Here is a 24,784-nt window from a genome sequence, read left to right as displayed (position 1 = left end):
TTCTAGTTACAAATCTTTTCAGGCTTCTCTCTCATTGGTTGATCTCTCTCATTGGTTGATATACCACGTACAGTGGCAGAGGGGTTGGCCCAGCCTCATTGGAAGGCTGCGATGTTGGAGGAATTACATGCATTGGAGGTCAAGTTTAATTTGCACCTAGGACTCTCCCTCCACCACCAAAATCTGGAAAAAGGTAGTTCTCGAACTTGGTAGGTTCAATTCGTAAACCGAAAATTATTTACATCTCTTATTCATTTCAAAGGTATGCATAATTGGCAAAACTAGTTACTTAAAAATTACAAAATTGTGGAATGAGACAACAAATTGATAATGAAATAGAAATTCCATAGCTAACTTATTTTTTGAAACTCCTTTTCATCGGTTGTCGTTGGATTAGTTTACACTGGTGAGAGTAAAGCACGCAGCAGCACTTTTGAGTTCATTTTCCGAAACTTGCTCAGCATTTGATCGTGTGTTATCCTTCAAGGATGAATCCGAGCTGAAAATTATGGAACAGAACATAGTTAGGAACATTGTACTGATATACACAAGAAGAATACTAATCGAAGTGTTTATATATAAATATTACAAACAAAACTCATTCAATAATCAGTATAATATACCTGGATTCATATGCCTCCTTGGAATCTATATAGGACTGTCTGTCATCAATGATATCGAAAAAGGCTGGTATCTCATCATAGTCTTGAGGGTCTTCTTCAACTTCTTGCTGTTTCATTGGAAGTTCTTGTGGTGCAAGAAATGGAGATTGAACTTGCGCAGAATAATTGATATTGTTAAAATTGTTATTCTGAGTATAAAGTTGCTGTTGTTGGATCCACATAGAATTCCCATTGACATCTTTAGGGTCGATATAATCAGCTGCATTGTAAGTCGAAACATTGTTGCTATAGGGTAAGCCTGCAGATTGATTGGGAACGAAAACTGGAACTCCATTTGCCGATGGTGCATAAAATTGTTCCTGTGGAGGATATTGCTGAAAGAGTGGGAGAGCAGCATTATGAGGAGAGGATTGGCCTAATTGTAACTTCGAAGAAGGTGAATTATGTGGAGACGATGGAGGAAACTGATTGTATTGCTGTCTAAAGTTCGCAAGTTGTGCGTTAACATTATCTAGCTCAAATTGATACCGTTCAATCTGCATCTCAAGCTCTCTCTTCATACCGTAGCAACCATAAACTGGGAACCTGTCACGTATATTTGCATGACCAATAATGTTTTTCATAGCTTCGTTCCTATGTTGTGGATGTATTTTGTTGAGTACCTTTAAAATGTTGCTTACACCGAAGAGTTTGTGCGCATTCTGGAACATCTTTGGCTGGTCTGGAGGGAAGTACGGAGCGAGTTGGCAATCGGCCGAGCATTTCCTCCGTTGGTATTTGCACGCAGCACAAGCCTGGTTTGTGCCGCCCTTGACGGTCATTGTATTTGTAGCTAGCTCAAAAAAAAGTGCACTTGAATTGTTTGGGATATAAAGTGCGACCAAAGAGGCATTAAAGAAGGAGATGAAATGCAAAACAAAGTTTATAAGCTCTATAGAAGATGATTTGTTTTGGTGAATCAAGAAACGGTTAGAATGATCATAACAGGTGTAATTCATTTGCTAATTTTGCTGGCCAGATTGAATAAGTAAGAGTATGAATCCGTTTTGATTGGGTTGTTTTTTGTTCAAGTGTTTGACCGTTGTGGACAAGTGTTAGGTGTGAAATCAGTTTTCAAAATTTTGAGTTTTGCCACAAAATTAAATTTAATAATGATAGGCTGTATACTCTATCTTGAGATTGGTTAATCATAATTGTTGATCAAGCTTATCGTAACACAATTTTAGTAGGCCAAACAACTTGAATGCCTTAATACATCTATCAGGAAAAGAATCACTTATGGCACATGCCAGAACCTAAAGAGGCTCAAGTCAATAACAATTTTTACCATTCGCAACTTCGCAATTCGCATGGCAAAATATCAATGTTCCACATAAAAAAAGATACATGTAACGACACCGCTAATCGTCCCCGCCTACTTTAAAAAACTCGTGTAGATTCATATTCCTATGAACAAATTGCAATTGCAATGCAAACAAGAGTTAAAAAGCTAGTAGCACTAATAAATTTCAAGACATCAATCCACTAATCAGACTCGGTGACAGTTAATTTCTTCACTAAAGAGGTAATTTTTGTTACTGTCTTAAAGGATTTGTGTCATTAGATCGACACCTCCCCCCCCACACACACACACACACATTCACATGAAGAAGCATTACCGTTATTGCAACTCTGTGTGGGTGGGGGCTAACTAACCCTTCTGATTATAAACGATACATAAAATTTTGACGTAAACCATTACACAATTAATTGAGTGCGTGTTTGACCCAAAAAAAAATGGAAAGAAAAAATCACCAAAAAAAAATAAGGAAGATAATTAAGTTCATTTCAAGAAGGCGCTTTAGTCCTTGTCATTGCCTTTTACAAAGTATTTGATGTTGAGAATTATATAGTAATCTTTCTTCAAACGTTGAGTTGCAGTTGTGCTTATTGAAGAATCATGCATATTGACATTGAAGCAAAAGTTTTTGAGCTTGGAAGAAACTTTAAGCGCCTGGGGATAGCTAAGTACGTAGAACATCAGAATAGTTAAGAAACGCTTGCGTGAACTCTCTACAATAAGACTGTGTAGTTAGATTGTGTAAAGCTATATTCTACGTGATGGTCTCACTGAGTTTCAATTCGTAAGCTCAATTAAGAGGTGCATGGGTTCTGATTCTTGTTTTAAAATTTCGGAGTTAAAAGAGGAGATAGGAAATCACCAGAAAATGAAGGGCTCTGTTGCTAGGAATAAGCCTAATATGAAATGTGCAATTATAAGGAAAAAAAAAGGTTGGGGTTGAACTTTGGACAACTATTACGTATTTTAAGGTACTTCGTAGTTCATACTTGGGTAGCATGCCATATGCCGGCATAATATCTTCGACTAGACGACAATCGGCATCAATATTTCCCAAAATTCCGGTATTTCAATAAGATGGAATTCCGAGTATCTGACTAAATCTCAATAGATTTCATAATTTCCGCAACCATTTTCTCGATTTGGTGCCAAACTTCCTTTCAACATATCAAAGTTTCAATAATGTCGGCGAAATGTCTGGTCATGATGGTATGTTGACGAAATAATTGTCAGAACAACGACCAGATGCTGTTTTTTGCCTTGTCCTTCTTCTTCTTCTTCTCATTTCTTCTGCATTTCACATTACAACTCTTCATCAAACACCCATTTCACAGACCACACCTTTTGACAGCAATTTTCCTTCTTCATTTACAACCATTTTTATCTATCTTTACATCTTTTTATCAATACCCTTTTCTGAAATTCTTCTACCTTAAAAAAACCTTTCTTTTTACCTTTTACACCATTTCTCATAAAACCCATCAAAGATCTTTCATTTACATACATTTCATCTTTTAAAAAACTTATGGAATTTTTCAAAAATGCGAAAGTTATTCGTCTTAGAAGCTACCATGACAAGTACCTTTTAGCAGAAGATGATGAAGACTATGTATGTCAAGACAGAAATGGTTCAAGCAGGAATGCAAGATGGACAGTTGATTTTGTTGACGGGAGCGAAAACGTGATTCGTCTTAATAGCTGTTATGGTAAATATCTTACTGCTTCTACAATTCCATTTCTTTTAGGTGTTACAGGGAAAAAAGTGCTTCAAACTACACCTAGAAGATTAGATTCTAGTATTGAATGGGAACCTATTAGAGAAGGAATGCAAGTTAAGTTAAAAACTAGATATGGGGATTTTTTACGCGCTAATGGAGGGGTTCCGCCTTGGAGGAATTCAATTACTCATGATATTCCACATAGAAGTGCACATCAAGATTGGATATTATGGGATGTGGATATTATTCAGATTCAATCAGACCCGAAACCTCCACCTCCACCTCCACCTCCAGAACATACATTGTCAAGAGTTGAGGTTTGATTTTGAGCTTATATGTGTAAAGTTTGTACCTATGGTTTTGATTTTTATTAGTGTTGTTGTAACTTTGTTGAGGCATTATGTTTTGCAGTCGAGTGATTCGTTGGTTTGTTTGCCTCCAAAGGTTGATGGTCGGACAATTTACTATCGTGTTGCGGATGATAATGGGAATGTTGATGAGGGAGCTGAAGAAGTTAGCTTACATTTTAAGGGGAATGGAGTGGAAGAATTGACTCGGAAGTTGGAAGAAGAAACGGGACTTGAAGATCTTATTGTGTGTACTAGGAGTCCAATTAGTGGAAGTCTTTACCCTATTCGCTTGCATCTTCCTCCTTACAATACAACTATGCACGTCGTTATTGTTGAGGCGGCGTCCAGAGGTGTGTTTCATAGTTCCTTGACTCTATAATTGCTGTGTTTTTGTGAGAATTTTTTCTTATCGTTATGTAAGCTTTGGTTTTCTCGTGGACTAGCTGTATATAAGAAGTTAAGTTGAACTGGAAGGAAAATTTTGCTTGTGTTTTAGTTCAACCCCCTGAGTGAAACTAGACAATTCATGACAGCTAGATTGGTCAATACCCAAATTGCAAAAAACAGTCGTCGGTCACACAATCCGGTTTGAACTTTTTCCATTTCCTGATAGAGCTTTTGGACTTAAAACACATTCGGAGTGAAGAAGAGCTGATACTGCACAGTGTCAGTGGTGTCACATTCCCCTAAAAAAAACTAGATAACAAGGTTTGCAAACAGGATTTGCACAGCAGAATCATTGCACCTACACATTTGTTTGGTCCACTCCATGGACAACTTACAAATATCATTTGTTTTAGGTGTTCCCTATCCAATTTAGTTTTTGGACCTTGGATAGTAGCTTACTTTAGGTAGTAAGCCTTTGTAAATGTGTAGCACAATAAGCAGTCAAAAATTCCAAACTCATTCCATGTATTTTCAATGGATTGGTTTATTTTCACTAATCTATTTAGTTTAAATGTGTAGCACAATAAATCTTATTTCTGCTCACTGCTGGCTCTGTACATGACTTTGTAAGTAAGTATTAAGCATTTCATGTGTCATTAATGATAACTCAGACTGCAAATATACGATTGTTTTCTCTTTTTGAATGAGTTGGCCTTTGAATTTATTTGTCTCCTCGTAAGTAACACGATTATGTTATCTCTTTTCTCATGTAATAGAAATGGGCATCTACATCATATGTATTGAGCTAGGATTTTGTCCTATCAGCATTCAATTTCCTCATAATAGTATTCTACCTAGGGACGGACCCAGGATTTTATCCTAGGGTATTCATGTCGACATTCAACAACAATTGTATCGTTTCATAAGAAAATGTGTGCTTCCTTTTCTTTCATAAAGGTCCGTAAATATGATCAATAAGCAAAATTGAACCATAAAAGTTTTGTATACATGCAATTATGAGCATCAAGCTACTAAGTAGTAATAAGAACATAAGCTAGTGGAGTAGTGGGTAAAGTTTGAAATGTCAGAACATATTGATTTTTTCCCTCCCAAATTTGAGGGTATTCAGGTGAATACCTTCAGGATACACTGGGTTTGTCCCTGATTCTACCTAAGTTACATTGACACGGATACGTGTGTCCATATCCGACATGGATACAAAGTGTTTGACACGGCTAAATATAAAAAATCGAGGTATATCACATACAATATGTGTTCGTGGTGTGTCCAACATAGATACGTATCCGTCACGGATTATTTTTAAAATATAGCGTGTGTCCATCTAACACAGTATTCTACTTTTTAGACATCATCAATGACTGCCATTCTTGGACACCAAAATCTATGTTGGATTTTTTAGTTTACTTCGATTGCATGCAGTGGCAGATACTAGCCTAGGCCTAGGCCCCCTCTGAACTTTGGATTAAAAAAAAAAAAAGTAGTGTTGCTAACTTACTATCCTACCTTAGGCCCACTGTCTAGCTACAACTCAAACCCAAAAAAATAAATAAAAAATAAAAAATAAAAAAATAATTGAAGTGTGAAAAAAGCCTAAGTGCAAATGATATAAGCGTTGTTAAAGGACGTAGAGATTGTTTCTGCTCCTGATTATTTCCTAAGTTAATTTATTATGTTTTTTTACACTTTACAGTATGTTAAAGTTATGATTCAGTTGTTGTTTTTCTGAAATTGGGTTGTTAGTTTATCTGTAGATTGTGTTGTTTTGGTTATGGGGGTGCAAGAAGTCATGTTCATACTATTAGAATGATGTTAATTGGGTTGTACAACATTGCATTGTAATTGTTTGACAAATTGTTTGAAAGAGGAATTATATCATTGTCAATTAAGAAAAGGTTGTGAAATTGGTTTGGATGAAGTTGATTAAAATATTGGATTGTAGTAGGTAGTTATGCGGTTATGTAGTCTAAGGTTCAATTTTTAGTATTGACGACAAACAATAGTTTTGTAAGAAAAATCCAAGGATTTATGGTGTGGACATTTTAATATTTAGAGAAAGTTGTCAAACAAGACAGAGGGGTCAGGGGAGGAATTAAAGGACTGTGTGTTTATGTTATGTTCTCTAACTTTGTGTTTGTGATGTTTAATTTGTCGGGTTTTTCACTTGTTCGGTTAGCCCTTGAGGAATATTTTTGTTTTTTTAGTGTATGGAATTGATTTTTGTGTAGATAATTAGATATGGATAAATTCGTAGGAAACCTATTCCAGGTCAATCACCCATAGCCGTGGTAGTAGAAATGCTCTCCCTAATCAAGTGCAACATGCACTAAAGTGAAACCATGTTGTTTTCATATTCAAAAGGTTATTGCGATATACTCCTAAATGTATTAGGAATTTATTGGTCAGTAGTCGCATTACGTGGTGCCCTACCTAGATGAAATTCCTGGCTCCGCCACTGATTGCATAGATTGCTTATTTTGGTCATATCCTTGTATACATCTCTCCCCAAAGATATGGCATGGACTGTGGTGCCCTACCTAGATGAAATTCCTGGCTCCGCCACTGATTGCATGGATTGCTTATTTTGGTCATATCCTTGTATACATCTCTCCCCAAAGATATGGCATGGACCAGAAATTATTTTGTAGCAGGAAAGGCTTAGTTGAGTTTGCGTCATATTTGATAGTTAATATAGTTGTAGGACCAGCTACTAAGACACAATCAAACTCCAGGCTCCACACACATTCTCAAATTCTCAAATTCTCAGCTTATATTTTGCCTAAAGAATGTACACAATTTGAACGCCAGATAAGAAACTTTTGCATGTCTATTATATAAGTAGGAAAGCATTTCTAGATTAGATTAAGTTTTTTCTTTGGATGCTATTCTAATTACCGACTTGTAATTTTCTTACTGCTTTGACATATGGTTTGACCAAGTAAGCAAAACATTTATATCTCAATTAAAATATGCCTCCCCACCCGCCAAACACCACCACCACCATGTTTCACTATGATTTCCAACAACGTTTGAACATTCTTTTCGTCTGTTGAAATCTGAAGCATCTTTAACTGTTTTTTCTCCCTTATGTACTTCTCTGAATATTTTACTAGCTGGTCTTTAAGCATCATGATTCTGCTTGACCTGATGCTAGCTGCCCTGGCATAGTGGTTTGAATTGTTTGATTTCCTTCATTCGCTAACTAGCAGTAACTATTTGTTGTACAGCGGCAAGAGATTTTGAAAAGTCAGGTCTGCTGTGAAGCGAGCTGAGACTGGAAATCACATTACAAATCTGGAGTCAGTATTCTTCTGCTGCAACATGCCAGAATTATCTAAAATGGTTGATATTATCGGTTGTCTCTCTTAATGTATAAAATTATTGGTGCAGAGGCTAAAAATATGTTTTATTCGGCAGACAGATATAAATGAAACTTGTTTCTTAATTTGCATCTTAAACTATGTAAGTAATCTGCTTTTACCTCAACAATTTGTCTATCATTTAGATATAGCTTAGCAATCAAGAGTTCAGAAAAACAAGGGACAAACTAGAACGACAGAATAGTACGTCTACCTCAAATTAGACTCTAATTTGTTGGCATGCAACTCTTTTATGTTTTGAGAACAGCACAAGGTTGGTTTAAATTTCTTCTATTGAAAATTCAGATAAGATTTTGTTTGTTGGAAAAAATTTCTAAGTAATAAAGGGTATAATATTTATATGTCGACAAATTTGAATGCACTTTCCAGTGAATTACTGAATTGCAAAAAATAAAAAATAAAAAATGAAGTGATGGGAAACTGAAAATTCCTAAATTTCCAAATCTTCGTTAAACACGACGTAAATGGTGTGACATGAGCGAGATCTGCAATCTATGGGAGTATGGATAATTTTTCTTTTTGCTGAAAATGACTATGTTCTTCTAATCTTCTGTAACCAAAGAAAGTAGGCCAAAGAATCGAAGTTAAAGATGGTAATAATCAAGCAACAACTGAATTGTGCAGTTGTTTTTCAACATCTGTTATAACTTATAACAGAAACATATTTTTTCAGCTCTCGAGTCTGTGGTGAATTGTGATGATACATACGGACATACGGTTATACGCTTATACCCATACTCGAAATATGAATCCATTGCCAATCTGCCAGCAAAGAACGCGTTTGATTTAGAGTAACCACGTGACAACTAAATTCCAAGTCTTTTAGGCTTTATGACATAGAAGTGAGATCCGAAATTCCAAATCAAAGTTTAATTCAGAATAACTTTACATATACTGAACTCCGTCTAATACTCTCCATGCAAACGCATACAGAACGCTTTAGTTTATTACTTAGATTTTGTGTATGCCGGCCTCTCTGCATGATGGGACAACTTTCTAGTTTTTCAAACTAAAGAGAGAGCGAGCTCAGAAATGGCGATGTAGAATTCCAAAAGAGAGTTTTGAGAGTTTGTCCCCAGTTTTCTAATCCAGTTTCATTTAAACCTTTTGCATTTTGTAATCTCTAACCAATCTATTTATCTATTATAACATTTATATATATTGGAGGCATATGAAAGTTAGCTTGTCCGTCAGCTAGCATGATTAAATCCTTGAAAAAATAAGAGCTCGATCGCTCGAGAGAACTGATGAGGTTGGTGACTAGAGGCATGTATAACACACATTTCGGTCACAATTCAAGTTAGAAAGCTAGTGGTGTACAGTAATAAAAGAGTTAGAAGCTAGCTAATGAAATAGATATAGATTAACAACTTTGCTCGCCAATCTAAAAAAATATATATGAAATAATAGAGATAGATGTTGACGAAAATGTCTGTGGTGTACGGCAAATTAAAATGTAATGCTACAAGTTAGCAAGCTAGTACACAAGTTACCAAAGCTAGTGGTGTATAAAAGAGCGAGAAGCTAGCTAATGAAATAGATTAACAACCTCCCTTTAAAAAAACATGGGTTATTTTGGAAATTTAATAAAATATATACTTTTGTCAAAAAAAAAATGAAATAGAGAATTAGAGATAGTTGATGAAAATGTCGTGGTGCACCGACAACTAAACAGTAATAAGGTGTACTGTATAAAAAGACCCCCAGTGTCTAAACTCTAAACCGAGCTCTGTGAGACATAACTTAATCGTGGAACCTGCAATCCTCTTGCAACCTTTAAACATGTTAATGTTCTTCGTACTCACTTTGCTTTTATTACTAATTGTTCTTGTAAGAACACATGGAAAACTACCATATCCACCTGGACCACGGGGTTTACCAGTGATCGGAAATATGCTCATGGCAGACCAGCTAAGTCACCGTGGGCTAGCTGAACTCGCGAAAATATATGGTGGACTCTTTCACCTTCGACTCGGTCTACTTCACATGGTTGTAGTTTCTACACCAGAGTTCGCTCGTGAAGTTCTTCAAGTACAAGATAAAATATTTTCTAATCGTCCTGCAACTCGTGCCGTCAAATTCTTGACGTACGATCGAGCTGATATGGCATTTGCACAGTACGGTCCATTCTGGCGTCAGATGAGAAAGCTTTGTTTCATCAACCTTTTTAGTCGTAAACGGGCCGAGTCATGGCCGGGCGGCCGTGCAAGATGAAGTTGAGTGTACTGTGCGATCCGTTGCTACAAAATACGGGTCACCTGTTAATATTTGCGAATTGGCGCATAATCTCACTAGTAACATAACTTATCGAGCTGCTTTCGGGTCTGATCTGATTGAAGGTCAAGTTCAATTTGTATCAATTCTGCAAGAATTATCTATGCTACTTGGTGTTTTTTCTATTGGTGATTTCTTCCCTGGACTCAACTGGGTCGACCCTCGAGGACTCAATACTAAACTCAGTAAGGTTCGGCAGTCTCTATACCGGTTCATTGATAGGATAATTGATGATCACTTGACGAAAGAGAAGAAAACAAATGAGGCTGATAATACTGATTTGGTGGATGACCTACTCGCATTTTACAGTGAAGAAGCGAAGAATACCAAATCCGTCAACCTCATTAGAGAAAACATCAAAGCGGTCATCATGGTACGTAGTAAGCTATGTTACGAACTACCAATCCACCAATTTTCATTTCGAGTTTAGTTAGCAAAATGCCTACAAACGAGGACTATAATGATACATAATTTTTATTTTGTCATTTTTAAATTTTGTAGAAAACAAAAATCAGGCCCGACAAAATAAAATAAATTTATTTGGAGAACTAGAAAGAAACAGGTGTAAAAAGTAGTTGTAAATAAGGAGAACGATATTTCATTCTTTGGACGGCATAGTACAAAATATCGCGATATATCGCGATATATCGCGATAAATATCGAGATTTCAAAAATGGATATATAAATATCGCGATACTGATTTGGATAAATACCAATGCATTTATCGACGATATTTATTGATATATCGCGATATATCGACGATATGCTTTAATGCCGATATTATCAGAGATAATTGGTGCTGAAAGGAGAGAATTATTGCAAACCGACGAACAATTGCAAACCGACGAACAAAATTAATAAAGGCTACTCCTCCTCTCCCACGCGAGCTACTCTACCTCTCCCACGCGAGCTTGCGAATTTTGATGGCTACAAAAGCTCCTTCTTCTCCACTCTCGTACAAGAGCTTGCGAACTTGCGAATTTTGATGGTAGGAACGAGCTGGTAGGAACAAGCTGAGAGGACTACACGACCAGTTCTGGATGCTCTGGGTGATGAATATTCAATGTGTTGCCAAGGTATGGCTTAGCATCAAATAAAAGTGTCAGTAATTATTGATTAGAATAACTTGTTTTCAGATGAAATTGTGACCATTACTTTACCGTGAAATGTGTTTTAAAGGAGGTCTATTGTATAAGCATTTCAGAGTTGAGTTAAGTTGATTGTTAAGTTGATTGACTTTAAATCACTGAAAGCTTGATCAATGTTCTCCTTTCAATCACCGATTAGCATTAGTATTATTTTTCGCTCAGCGTCTCTACTTAATTTGACTCATGACCCATATTTAGTTATTTACCTAACATAATCCAGCCCCTACCAAAATGGCGACATGGTGATGGAGCCTTACAAACTGGTAATAGAGCTAGGTTCTGCTCATCTTTAAGACGGGCAACTATGATACCCCTCGGGTATGCTTGAAAGGCACCTTGACCAATATAGATAGGGTGACGAACTGACGTTGCACTAGGAGTTTAGTTCGACAACTGTTAGGTTCCGGACGAAGACCGGAGTGTAGTCTGACATTGGTTAGGTTCCGCCCCAAGACCTGAGTTTAGTCTGACAGCAGTTCAGTCCCGGCACAAGACCTGCAGTTCTCACATGACGATGAGGCTGTACTTACTACTTAGTATCATGGCCCTTTGAGTTTGTCAATTGAATAGTTACTTAAGTTGGTATTTGCTCTTCAATGTCTGCAAAGGAATTCTTTGGTTATTTTTCTTTTGTACATAGCCATGTGGATATCGTTCCTTGCTAATTAAGCCTGTGATACCCCAAGGATATGCTGGACTGGCGCCTCGTCCGAGACGGAGTGCCTGGTATTTAGTCCGAAATTGTCGTAGAGTTTAGTGAGTTGGCAAGGTCTTTTCCCCTCTATAAAAAGGTACTATTATAATGTTTCTTTTGATCTAATTAGCTTTCTTTTGAGATATTAATATTCAGATTATGTTTAATTGTTTTGGAATTCGGTTTGATGATATTGAAGGAGGTGATTTGAGAGTCCTTCCATGTTTATTTTCATTATCTTGACTGTACCTGTAGGATTCGTTGTGTGATATACGTACACTGCTGGCTTATGTTCTTCATTGTTTGCTGGTTTGGTGTTTGGGAAGGAGGGAATCAGTTTCACAAACTGATAATTGGTGTACAATGGTATTTGAGAGATTTAAATGAATCTCACTTATCAGTAAGGGCTGTGAAATGGACGGTGCAAAACAATTTATATACACCTTTTTAGTGCCTCTCCTTTTTTGGGTTCTTTTCATTATATTTTGGTAGGTATGGCCTCAGTGCCTCACAAGCAGATGACAACATGTTCATGTCATTTGGGCAGATTTGATGGACCCAGATGTTCTTGGCACAGTAAAAGTCTTGGCATTCAAGGAGTTGATGTCGGCCGAACTGGCTGACAACCATATCCACACTTTGTAGGCACTGAGAATGTTTCAGCTGTTACTAAAGTGATTAGGGGGAGCTGGTCACTTTCTGAATGACATGGTCAAGGTGAAATTTGCACAACAGACAAGTGCTTATTTGTGTTTTTTAAGGTATTTCATTGAGTGTTTACGTAATACATTTATAAACGTGTAAAACATGCCATTTTCTAACATGGACGAATGGGCTGAAGCATTGGGTGATGACCAAGCCAGTGGATTACCTCATGTCTCTATTATTGCTTGGCGTTTGCATATATATGCTCTATTTGGTGGGGGGTGGGGGTGGTGGTGGTAGGACTTTTGGTCTACTTAGTATGTGTAGGTATAGTTGTACTTAAACAAGAACGTTGTGTAATTCTTTGGATTCAGAAAATAAGGGAGGGGAACTATCTTTGGAATGTGATCTTTTAGGCCCGATCATCGACTTCATTGTGTAGAATCCATGTACACTTTTAAATGGATTTAGCCTTTAGTCGACAATGATACACATAGTCTCTCACTTGCGGGTCCCGGCAATCCCCCACTTCACTTCGTCTTATGTACACTTTTGTACTTGGAAAGTTGAGGCCTATTTCTTCATGACATATATTGGATTATATTTTTTCTTTTCGAGGGAAGATATATTTTATGTATTTCCTTTTTCAGATTAGTTCCATGATTTCTAGCAAAACCCTTAATGCAGTAGGATCTTACATCTCTTAAGGGTACTTGGTTTTCTGTGATTGATTGAGTGTGTTGGATGAATCTTGAATCTTGACTCTTGAGTCCAAAAGTCTTGAGTCTTAAAATTAATATCCGATTTTTCGAATACGAATGCGAATCGGAGTCGAATTTTTGGATATCCGTCTACACCCTTATGTATAACAATGATATAAGTGGAAATGATGTATATGTTGTTTTTATTTTAATTTTTGTATATAATTTATAGTATTCTTTTGATTCGAGGATTGGTTACTTGACTTAACTGGCATTGGTCGAGATGGTTAAGTAGCTGGTTCTACGAATCAATATATATTTTAGTAGTTGGGTACTTGGGTTTACGAGGTATGAGGTTTTAATATATGTTATGGAAGTATATTATATGATTTTCGTGTTATGATGGGTTTTAATTTATGAAATGTTGAAAATACAAAGGAAATTCTCTTAGAATTTTTTTAGAATGTGATGTTAAGTGGTGGTTTTATATTTGAGTTATGTATATCATAAAATATTTTGTCTTCTTGAAGTCATCTAGAAGAGGATTGTACCCATCTTTGGTCCTTGTAGGGTAGAGCAAACTCTTCCGTGAACTCTTCCTTGTCTTTTGTACAAGTATGTTCTCGGTTGCTTGTTTTTCTATTTTGCAAATAAAAGCACAAAAATGAAAACTTAGTTGTTGTAGCTCTAGGTATCTCCCGTGTTGTCTCGGGTTTGTTCTTCTCCCACTTTTGGTTGTTGTTCTTCTAGGTATGCCGCTTTTTTTTTTCCAAAAAAATATCAATTTTTCTAGTATTTTGAGTAAGAAAGTCGAGCATTTATTAGTAAGAATAATTCAAATAACCCGTTCATTGTTGGTGCGATGAGTGGAGTTTGATTTGGCAATGAGTGGAGTTTGATTAAGTAGTAGTGGAGTTGGCTTCGATTCTCTTGAGGTAAAACTTCTACCCATTTAAGATACTAATTTTTATTTTTGTTTGTTATTTTTTGCAACAACCTAAATTGTGGGTGTTTGTATGCATATAAGGGATATGTTTTGGTTGTGTGCCATGGTAAAGTCATTTGGTTTGTATATTAGGTAGTGTTAGGATTTATTCTTGGTTTAATTATCAAGTGTGCGGGGTTATATGTTTTTATATTTTATTTATTTGCATGACTTTAAATTAATTTGAAAAGCTAATGTAATTTAACTTGGTATTCAGATTCTATTGATGAACTGATAGTTATAGAATTTATGTTTGTCTTTTTGTTGTCTTTTTTTATTTTTTTCTTCTTATCTTACTATATGAGTATTTTAGGCATAATACAGGTGGTCAAAAAGTTGAATAAACAAAGGAAACTTTGTCAAAATATTTTTAACTCTTTTGTTTTATAAACAAGCAAGTTAGTGTTAAAAATATAATGCAATGGTAAAATTGTCTAAAATGATTTATACCGCTATTTCTAAGTCTGGGGAAGATATGATTAGCATTGGTAGAGGCATGAATATTAGAATTAGATGTTGGAAAAGCCACACCACGCTTAAGACAACATTGGAATATCAATAAAAGTACACAGTTAGCATTGGAATATTCTTGATATCACTCAAAGTACGCTTTTGGTTCGAACACGGTGCACCCCATGGTGATCCGAGAGTTCCTACTTGTTTAAAGATTGGTTAATTCCGATCCACAAGCCCGATGCGGTTTGAACTTATCAGAATTGTTTGATATTATTAATATTTGGATGCTTGACTATTATAATTAAATGTAGAAAAAAAAACGCCGCATACGCTAAAGGCAACATTGGAATTTGAGTTATAGGACCACATACTTGATCCATGTATTTTTAAATAGGAATCATCAAATTTAATTATGTTTTGGTTTGATGTATATATTAAATTATTCTCGTTTGTGATAAATGAGGATAGAAATGCCAAAGGGATTTGATATCGGGTGGGACCACGCTATCCGTATCCCCGAAATAAAAAGCGGGACACAGTCTGAAATCTTGTGATAAGATTTTAGCCGGGAGGTGGCATTACAAGGCTGAAAGTACATCTTGGCGGAGGGAACAAAAATGTTGAGAAATGTTTAAAGTGTGGAAAGGTAATTCGAGACATGTTCCAACAAATAATTGAGTCCGGAATTGAGAAGAGAAATGGAAAAAAGATAGCTGAAGAACATTATAGAGTCGCCATGCATGCACACCCTCCCCGGAAGACTCGACGAGGATGACAACGAGTTCGAGATAAAGACAAGACAATCTAGGGATGAGTACCGAGAGGTTCTCCGGCGAGACTCGTGGGATAAGAGGGCTCCAACCGAGAGAACACCAATGTTGCAAGCCTGAAGCTCGCAAAGGCAAAGGTCTTATGTCTCTCTTCTCCGCTCAAGAGCACTAGGCATCCCGAGCTTATTGATGTTGATTCCTCGAGAAGGCCCGATGTTAATCAACCATCATCCACCGATGACGCCACCGGTAAGTCAAAAGTCTGGGGTGTTTAGAACAATTTGTGGGCTAGATTTGTACTTTGGGAAACTTGTCTCCAAATCGCGTTGCCAACAACCCGTATTACAAGCCGATGTTCGATGAGGCATGTCGCTACTTTGGAGTGACCCTCCTTCAACTATCAACTACTAAATTCAGAGTTCGCAGAGGCTTAAAGCAGAGTGCAAATTGTATATTGACCATATGAAAATAAAATGGTCTACATATGGTGTCACCATTATGTGTGATTCTGGGATCGGTCCAACGCGGCGGTGCTTGATGAACTTCATGGTGTATTGTGATGGGCTCATGACTTTTGATTCGTCCGTTGATTTATCGAAACACAAGAAAGATCACCGCCACTTATCAAACACATGAGGCGTGTTGTTGACAAGGTTGGCAAGGAGAATGTTGTTCAGATTATAAATGGACAACGGGCTTAATTTTAAGAAAGCCGGAGAGATGCTTGCAAAGAGAAAATGGTATACTTACAAATAAGTTTTATTCTCCCATTTTAGATTCCTTTTGCAAATAGGTTTTTGTATGAACCGGCCTACTAAACTACTTCATGTACAATAGGGGTATAACCTTTTCGGACCCCATGCTTGGCTCGTTCTATAGACCTTATCTTGAAAGAATTTTCTCGAGCCCGTCGACGAAAAGCAATCCTTGATCGGTGAAGGATATCACGTCTTTCATTTATAACCACTCTCGAAGTTGTTTCCACTTATGAGGGAAGTGTGTGGTGGAGACTTAGTTCGAAATTTTGGTCCAACTAGATTTGCCGGTAATTACATGGCATTGAAAAGTTTGTCAAGAAAAAGAACAAGCTCGGTCAATGTTTACTTCCGAAGGATATCTTGAAATCAAGAATGATAATCCTACGGTCCGGATGATGATGGTCGAGGATATTATAAACGAATCGAAATTTTGGCGAGAATGTGAAGGGGATTGTAGTCAGATTAGAACCTATTGTGGTTTTATTGGAAGGTGGATAGGGATGATAAACCGACCATGCCATTTTTACACGGATGGGTAGAAATAACAATTGAGCAAGTTCGGAGGAAGATTCGCCACTGAATGGATTGTTGGAATCATTAAGAGGAGGTGGAACAACCAATTAGGGCACCCATTACACAAAGTTTGGTAATATTTTTGTTAACTTCGAGGTTTATTTAATTGTACCATAATCGTTGTAAGCTAATATGCTACAAATTTGCTTGTAGCACACTACCTTAATCCTGCCGTAATTTACGGCCCCGATAGTGAAAGTGTTGCATCTGATGGGGAGTTCCTCTCAGCAAATGCAGATATCGTTAACCAATTGATCCCAAACCTATCGGATCAATTGGCTTGCTTAAATGAATGTAAAGCTTATCGAGAGGCTTCGGGGGTATTCTCTGCGCCAATTCTTGTATATGGAAGAACCAAAGTCATGCCGGTTAGTTTCATTGTTAACCCACTACTTAACTTGTAATCCACCTATTTTAGTTTTAGTCCATACAAAATTATATAATATGGTCTACATTGTTTGTCATTAGACGCAATTTTGATTGGTGGATGAATGTTGAAGACGGTTATGTCGACCACTTGAAAACGTTAGCTATCTGGATCCTCTCACAAACTACCTCATCATCCGGATGTGAGAGGAATTGAGATCGTTTGGATTCATACACTCGGCGAACGTTGTAACTTCGAGAACCGAAGTCAGCGGAGGATCGAAGTCTTTGTCCACTACAACCTTCGAAAAAGCAAGCATGTCCAACTAAAGAACCAATTCGAAGAAGAGAAGAAGATCTTGGACCTCACATCATTGTACCCGGTCGATAATGACTCGGTCGTCCTATTTTTGATTGGATCGATGACAGAGAGAACCCCGAGGCATTATTAGATGAAAGCGGTCGTCCCTAATTCATACATTGCGAGAGCAATGCTGGTGTGCCAATAGATGGAAATTGGGAACTGTTCAATCCCAATCCCGGGATAACTTTGAAGCGACTCAATCTCCTGATGACACTCAACTTGATGGTGAAACATATTATGATCCCGTGGAGAATGCCTAGTGATGGGGAAGCACGATAATGCTTACAATGTTGTTGATGACGATAACGATAACGATAGCGATGATGATGATGATCATCATGCTCGAGTTCGATGCCGATGGTCCTAGTCGAGGAGGTGGTGGTGGTGGGTGGAGATGGTAGTGGTCCGAAGTCGAAAGTAGGTGGTGGTGGTCCTCCCGGTTTTGATGATGATCATGCTTTCGGGTTCGTGCCGATGGTCCAAGTCGAGGGAGGTGGTGGTGGTGCGTGGAAATGGTAGTGGTCCGAAGTCGAGTGGGTGGTGGTGGTCCCCCGGTTTTGATGATGATCATGCTCGAGTTAGTGCTAGTGGTCAAAGTCGAGGAGGGTGGTGGTGGTGGAGTGGAGATGGCGTGGTCCGAGTCGAGTAGGTGGTGGTGGTCCTCCGGTTTTGATGGTAATGATGGGGTTGATCCACAACAACCTAGAGTTTCCATTGGTGGTGGTGTTGGAGTCCTGTGATGTGTGTGACACCAAAGTCAAAGCGATCGAGGGGTGGTCCTCAATCACGGCCCGATCAAGGGGTGGATCCTCCACAACAATCAAGGGTGGTCCTCACAGCCACCAAGTGGTAGGGTGGATGCACCGTTGTTGGGTCTCAACAAGCAACCGGTGGTTCCTCACGAAGGCCGTGATAATAGAGGAGTATACTTTCTTGAAGAGGATGGGTTTGACCATGTAACTCAAGACTCGACCATGGTGCTTCCGCCCAACGAGGATCTCGTCAAAAGAAAAGGTCGACAAAGGAGAGCGGATCCTACCACGAGAGCACGGACTCCGCAAATTGTTTTATGGGCAAGGTCATCTATCGGGTCGAGATGTGCGTGGACTCGTTGGGCGGGCCAATTTGGTGGATTGTTTTCTTCACGATCGGCCTTATGGATATTCTTCTACGGGTTCAAATATGGTTGAATATTCTACGGACTCTTCATATCGCGAATCCTCCGTAAAAGAATATTCACGTTCTCAATATTATGGGAATTGGAATGATCCTCAAGCATACTCTCTTTGCTTCCACATATACTGCTACTTCTTCCGAACAATATCGTCCCTCAGTCTTATGGAAATTGGAATGCTCCATCTCGCGAGTATTCTCTTGAATCTACATTTGTGCTACCTTGAACAATATGCACCTCCTCGTCATTCTTATGGAGACGGAATGAAAGGGACCAAAGTATGGAAGATGTTCACCATTCTGGACCATAGTGTGGACATGCCTCCACTCGCCGCATGGGGAACTCAGATGGGAACCTCCCGAAGTCGACCGTTGTTGAGGAAACTGGGTATCCGATTATTGGTTACCTTCAATCAGGTGGCAAGAACTTGGATCGGTCAGATATGATGACTTGCGTGGAAAACTTTAAGAATTGGTTCGCCAAACCCTCACTGGAACCGGTATTGTAATGATTTTCTTTTTGAATCGGCATTACATGGTGTCAAAGGCATACAAGAAGGTCGCAAATCATTCAGCGCAGTCTTCTTTGTAATGGTTTAGAGTGTCGACCTCTGTTGGTTTGGAATAAAGTTAAAGTATTTTTGTATTGGTATCGGTTTTTATCATGTTTAATAGTTTGGAGTGTCGGCCTCTCTTTGGTTTTGAATTAAGTTTGAGTCATAGTACAAAAAATATCGCTCTGTTTTGTGAGTTCTTTATGTCTATGGATTAGTTGTAATTGTTATGTTTTTGTGAGCCACTTAGATCTTGAAGAAAAATGTAGAGCTCCATGCGACTTGAATGCCAGTATAATTGTTACGTAAGGAGAAAACAATAATCTTCCTATGGGGTTTTATTTGTTTTAATTAAGTAGAAAGTGTCTAGTAACAAAAAGAAGCTATATTGATAAGCTTTGTCTTTGATGGACACTTGTACTTAGGATTAGCGTGAGAGAAGCTAGAATAGGAGATGACAATCATATAAAACAAATTTCAGATCGATTATCCGGGGGATTTGATCCGGTTCTTGGAGAGCGATATTTATATCCTTCAATTTCATATGTTTTCTTCTTAATGTAGTGTTGGGCTTGCTTATTTCTTAGTTACAATTGCATCTTTTGAATTTCTTGATCAGCGCTTTCAACAACATAGCATCTCTCCACTTTTTGATCTTGTGAACCAACTTTTTTCGCCTCGGAGAAGTAAACTGCTGCAAGTTCATACTAGCTTATGTTTCTCGAGCTAAGAGGTGAGTGAAGATGCTTTACTCGTTGTGTAATTATGACTCTGTTCACAACCCTCAGTAACCAAAGGTCTTATAATTTGTAGTTATCCCGATTTTAGTCTTCGCACAGTGCATCGTTGCTCTTGATTGATGCCCCTTACTTGTTTATCCCTTAGGATTCTATTAGCTTATCAACCTTATTTTAACTTCTAAGAGTAGCTATCTTGAAATCTATAGGTTTGTTTCTTAAAATCTATAGCTTGTCTTGAAAAGAATTACCTTTCCGGCTCACATATGTTATTCACTTATTTGACTTGCTTTCTTCAATTCTTAATCTAGCTAGTTTATCATTTCATATCGTTTGGAATTGTGGAAATCAAAGATAAGTAGAAAAGTCGTAACAATTTTGAAATTTTATTCCTCTACTTTGAGCCACGAGGTGAGTTGAACCAAAAATTCCTTCCTCTAGTTAGCTTGAATTTGTCGATATTTGATTCGAGGGTTGGTTACTTGACTTAACCGGCACTAGTCGAGATGGTTAAGTAGCCTGGTTCTACTTAATCAATATATCTTTAGTAGTTAGGTGTAGTTTTATTGGATTTCCAAGTTATGACAGATTTAAGTTTATGAAATGTTGAAAATCTGAGAGGAAATTCTGCGAAATTTTTTGTAGGATTTTTTGATTCGAGGATTGGTTACTTGACTTAACCGCACTAGTCGAGATGGTTAAGTAGCCGTTCTAAATCGATATTTCTTTAGTAGTTGGGTGTAGTTTTATTGGATTTGAAGGTTATGACAGATTTAAATTTATGAAATGTCGAAAATCTGAGAGAAAACTCTGCCAAAATTTTGTAGGATTTTTCTCTGTGTAGTTTAGGTTTTGCTTAGTTGGTCTATATCCGTCCCCGAGTTTTGTAATAATTAAAAATGTCACGGTCTTTGGTATTCAATGATTGTTTTATTGTTATCTTCGTTCTCTTATCTCTTATCTCTCTGGAAATGCTAGGGCTAGTTGTTCTTGTGTGCGTGCATCTGTGATGAAGATTCATACGTGAAGGAATCATCATAAGAAAAGATGATGAAATTAGTCTCAACCGTAAAAGATGATGAAATCGGTCTCCATTGAAACGTCTCGAAATCAATGAGAGTTATATTGATAAAAGCATGGGAATAATGATGGTCAATGGTCTGAATGAGACGATGGGTAAGGTTCTAGAGTTCTTGCAAGAGGAAAAGGATCATGATCATAGAAAAGGAGAGGATCTTCTTGATTGGTGTTGTTTGTTGGGAAGTACTTGGCGGAATCACCCTTTGCATGCTAAAGGCTCTGGATCTTCTCGAAAGTACCTTCTTTCCATCAAGGGTGAGGACGAACCAAGACCATTCTATTCTCGTTTTATTTATGCTTCCCCTATTGTCCCAAATAACAACCTCCATTGAAGGATGTAAAATCCACGCTTCAACCAAAGGGCTACAATATGTTGTAGATTGCCCGATCAAGATGATGGATCGCGGTTTATGGCGGTGATGGGGAGGATACTAGTGGGAGCATAGTTTTGGCAAGTGATGTAATTGAACACGCCATATTGACAACCCGATGAAGTGGATTGGAGTTGTGTTGGTCGTCTCTCAAGACGCGTTAGAGTGTTGGATAGACTCTATATAGCGAGGCATCTATGGACATTAGGGTTCTGAGCCTTCACGCTCTCATCATGGATTCAATCACAACGAAAGATCTAATAGATGCGCTATATGATTGAACGCCAAAGGTGCAAGTGCAACAAGTATTGTAATATGTAGAAAAAATTCAAGATTCATTGTTAAAGAATGAAAAGTCAATGTAATATGTAGGAATTCCGGAGGTGTATTTTTGAGTATTAGAGAGTAATTTATATTAAAAGTATGATATGAGAGAATAATATATTTATATATATTATGCACGTGTCCAACACGAAATCGAAAAACTCATGGAAGATCGTTATAACATAACACCTTGTTTAGAACGAGGTGATAACCTCCAGGACTCATGATAGATCGTTACAACATAACACCTCGTCCAAAACGAGATGACAACCTACATGCCACATGCACTTAACGATAGCGCTCAACGTAGGCAATTGTTAGTTAAAGTCGTAGTATCGTATCGGCTTATATAAATACAATCGCCTAAAAGCTCATTTATTCTCATCAAGACAGGGACTTGAGCTGATAGAGGAAAGGGGGGAACAATGTCTGACTTGATTCAAGTTCATCACAAAATCTTGATATGTAGGTAGCTCGTCCCAAAGTGAGCTCAGTCAAAACTCGACCCATCACAATCTTCTCCATTATTCACACTTGTAAGGACTTATCAAATTCAACATTTATAATGACCACATTCAAAGAAAATATAGATATTTGTCGATATTTGTCGATATTTGTGGATATTTATCGATATTTGTCGATATATCACGATATATCTACGATATTTACAATCCAGAAATACCCACACATAGTCTGTGGATATTTGTCGATATTTGTCGATATTTATCGATATATCTCGATATATCCACGATATTTGCAGATGCCCCAATGTAATATATCCCCACACAGGGGGATATATCCACGATACATATCCATAAATCAGAAGTCGATATTTTGTCATATCCCGATATTTTGTACTATGTTGGACGGACCAAAATTTATAATTTCAACACCCTATCTACTGGCAATAACTTTTTGTGCATCAGTAATTGTAAATTTGTAATACATATGACTAGGGAAATTTTGTGAGGGGCAATCAGTGCTACATACATTACTTCGTGGCCAAGGAACTTAAATTCTGAAAGTTCATGAATTTTTTGTTTTATGTGGCCATTGAAAGTTTATGTATAAGTGAACATCTCATTAATAATATTGTTTGATTTTCTAAAAAAAAATTCTTTACAGTGCTCTTCGAAACATTCTTCGAAACTAAAATTTAGTTCCTTACTTTGTGGGCTGTGGGCAGTGTCTAAATCTTTGGTTGAAAACTTGAAATTGATGTGCAGGATGTAATGTTTGGTGGGACTACAACAGTTGCGCTGGCAATCGAGTGGACCATGACAGAGCTAATGAAGAATCCCGAAGATCTAATGAGGGTCCAACGAGAGCTCAGTGAGGTGGTGGGCCAAGACAGACGAGTCCAAGAAAGCGATTTAGACGAACTCACTTACCTCAAATGTGTAATAAAGGAAACTCTCCGACTCCACCCACCGATCCCACTCCTCCTGCATGAGACTTCCGAGGATGCCGAGGTAGTCGGGTACTACATTCCAGCCCGAACACGAGTCGTGATTAATTCATGGGCCATCGGGCGGGATAAAACTGCTTGGGATGACCCGGAGGCATTCAATCCATCAAGGTTTCTTAACAAAGGAGCAGCTGGTTTTAAAGGGAATAATTTCGAGTTCATACCATTTGGGTCCGGTCGACGTTCATGCCCAGGTATGAACCTGGGCCATTACGCAGTACAGTTAGCTGTGGCTCATCTACTCCATTGCTTTTCCTGGGAATTACCTAATGGAATGAAGCCTAGTGACTTGGATGTGAATGACCTATTTGGACTCTCCGCTCCAAGAGAGAGTCGACTCGTTGCTGTACCGAGTCCTCGTCCCCACAGCCGGTTATTTTGAATGGCAACTACGCTTCTTGTTTAGCCACTGGGAAATTATGCTTCCATTGTACATAAAATAATGGGAAGATTAAATAAGGAAGAAAAGACAGATGTCCCTGTTCTCGAGTCTCCGCCAAAGAAACATTTTGTTTTTTTTTTTTTGATAAAATCTTTATAGATATATTTATGGGTACCCTATCTATATATATATATAAAAGCTCGCGCACATTCTCTCTCTTCACCATATCGCTCTATTTTGTACCCCGAGCAATATGATTGGCTCCTACAAAATCGGATGTAATAATAATTAGTGATACCTCCCCAAATTTGTTTAAATCTCCCTAATATATTTTTATATTATTATGACCTCTTCAAATTCTAATTTTATAAACAAATAATAATGAAAAAAAGCAAAACAAAATAACCAAAAAAAACCTAAACCAACAAATCCAACGCCAAATCTGAAAACTTTGAAAAAATAAAAACCCACGAAGCCCTTTCTTTTCAATGCAAACGCGGTACCCTTGAACAAGGTGAACCCTTGGAAACTACTATACTTGACATTGAAGACAACACTGTCATAGATGTAGAATTGCAATATGATGTGGAACAACAGAATCATCAAGTACAAGAAGATGATCTAGCAAACCACCCAAGTGAGGATGAGAAGAAAGAGGATTCTTCTCTCGAGTCGCTTTTAAAGGTGGGCTATATATAAAAATATGGCAATAGAGCTTCCAGTGTCCAACTTTTCTTGTTTTTGTTGAAAAATAATATAAAAAGAAAAAAGGAATTGGTACGAGAAGAGAATTTGGCGTTCATCCTCGTGGTAAATATCCCGAAGGGAGTTATGTTTCTTAGTTTCAAGATTTGCACTATTTGCTTCAAGTTTTAGATTATGGAAAAGCTCAAGTCAAGTTCCAGCCCTTTTATCATCTCCTGGTAGCATTTCCAACCTACTGGCCGGCTTACATCACTGATTTCAAATGGCAGAAGATGCACAATCTTTGGTATACACTCCTACATGGATAGTTGATGGAGTTTTCATTTCTTTTGGTGCCGAACGCTTGCTTCATCACCTCGGAAAAGTATGTAATATCATCTTTACTAAAATACATGTATTAGTTGTAATCAAGCACTTCTTCATGTTCAGCAACATAAAAAA

At 37.7% G+C, this 24,784-nt stretch overlaps 2 protein-coding genes and 1 pseudogene across 4 annotated transcripts; 2 read left to right on the top strand and 1 right to left on the bottom strand.

Annotated features, from left to right (window-relative positions):
• Positions 1 to 223: 223 nt before the first annotated feature.
• On the bottom strand, positions 224 to 1,572 carry LOC147522848 (LOB domain-containing protein 22-like). The gene is made up of 2 exons (XM_086560801.1): positions 624 to 1,572; positions 224 to 499 (listed from the first exon to the last, which is right to left on the bottom strand). The coding sequence occupies exons 1-2, from the start codon at positions 1,442 to 1,444 to the stop codon at positions 394 to 396; spliced, it is 927 nt and encodes a 308-aa protein (XP_086416927.1). The 5' UTR covers positions 1,445 to 1,572; the 3' UTR covers positions 224 to 393.
• Positions 1,573 to 3,170: 1,598 nt separating this feature from the next.
• LOC147522847 (uncharacterized) lies at positions 3,171 to 7,880 on the top strand. 2 transcript variants are annotated; one of them, XM_086595499.1, is made up of 3 exons: positions 3,171 to 3,997; positions 4,125 to 4,380; positions 7,663 to 7,880. In XM_086595499.1, exons 1-3 carry the CDS (start codon positions 3,488 to 3,490, stop codon positions 7,695 to 7,697), a joined length of 801 nt encoding a protein of 266 aa, XP_086451625.1. In that variant the 5' UTR covers positions 3,171 to 3,487; the 3' UTR covers positions 7,698 to 7,880. The 2 variants fall into 2 exon arrangements, with proteins under 2 accessions (XP_086451625.1, XP_086451621.1); XM_086595495.1 differs by having other exon boundaries at positions 3,188 to 3,997; positions 4,092 to 4,380.
• A 1,632-nt stretch (positions 7,881 to 9,512) lies between these two features.
• Positions 9,513 to 23,817, top strand: LOC147522846 (cytochrome P450 84A1-like; annotated as a pseudogene). The gene is made up of 2 exons (XR_015214965.1): positions 9,513 to 10,462; positions 23,015 to 23,817. The product of XR_015214965.1 is annotated as a cytochrome P450 84A1-like (transcript).
• Positions 23,818 to 24,784: the final 967 nt, after the last annotated feature.

Source organism: Coptis chinensis, chromosome 1 (genome assembly GCF_015680905.1).
Source record: "Coptis chinensis isolate HL-2020 chromosome 1, ASM1568090v1, whole genome shotgun sequence".
In the NCBI taxonomy this organism is placed as follows: domain Eukaryota; kingdom Viridiplantae; phylum Streptophyta; class Magnoliopsida; order Ranunculales; family Ranunculaceae; genus Coptis; species Coptis chinensis.
The sequence above is the reverse complement of the archived record's forward strand: the minus strand, read 5'-3'. Positions and strand labels throughout refer to the sequence as shown.

Bases quoted from the DNA above. Each gene is read 5' to 3' on its own strand.
- LOC147522848 (XM_086560801.1), bottom strand. From the start codon at position 1,444: ATGACCGTCAAGGGCGGCACAAACCAGGCTTGTGCTGCGTGCAAATAC. The intron at 500-623 runs GTATATTATACT...CATAATTTTCAG, and splicing joins AAGGAGGCATATGAATCCAG to CTCGGATTCATCCTTGAAGG.
- LOC147522847 (XM_086595495.1), top strand. From the start codon at position 3,488: ATGGAATTTTTCAAAAATGCGAAAGTTATTCGTCTTAGAAGCTACCAT. The intron at 3,998-4,091 runs GTTTGATTTTGA...TATGTTTTGCAG, and splicing joins ATACATTGTCAAGAGTTGAG to TCGAGTGATTCGTTGGTTTG. The intron at 4,381-7,662 runs GTGTGTTTCATA...TTTGTTGTACAG, and splicing joins TGTTGAGGCGGCGTCCAGAG to CGGCAAGAGATTTTGAAAAG.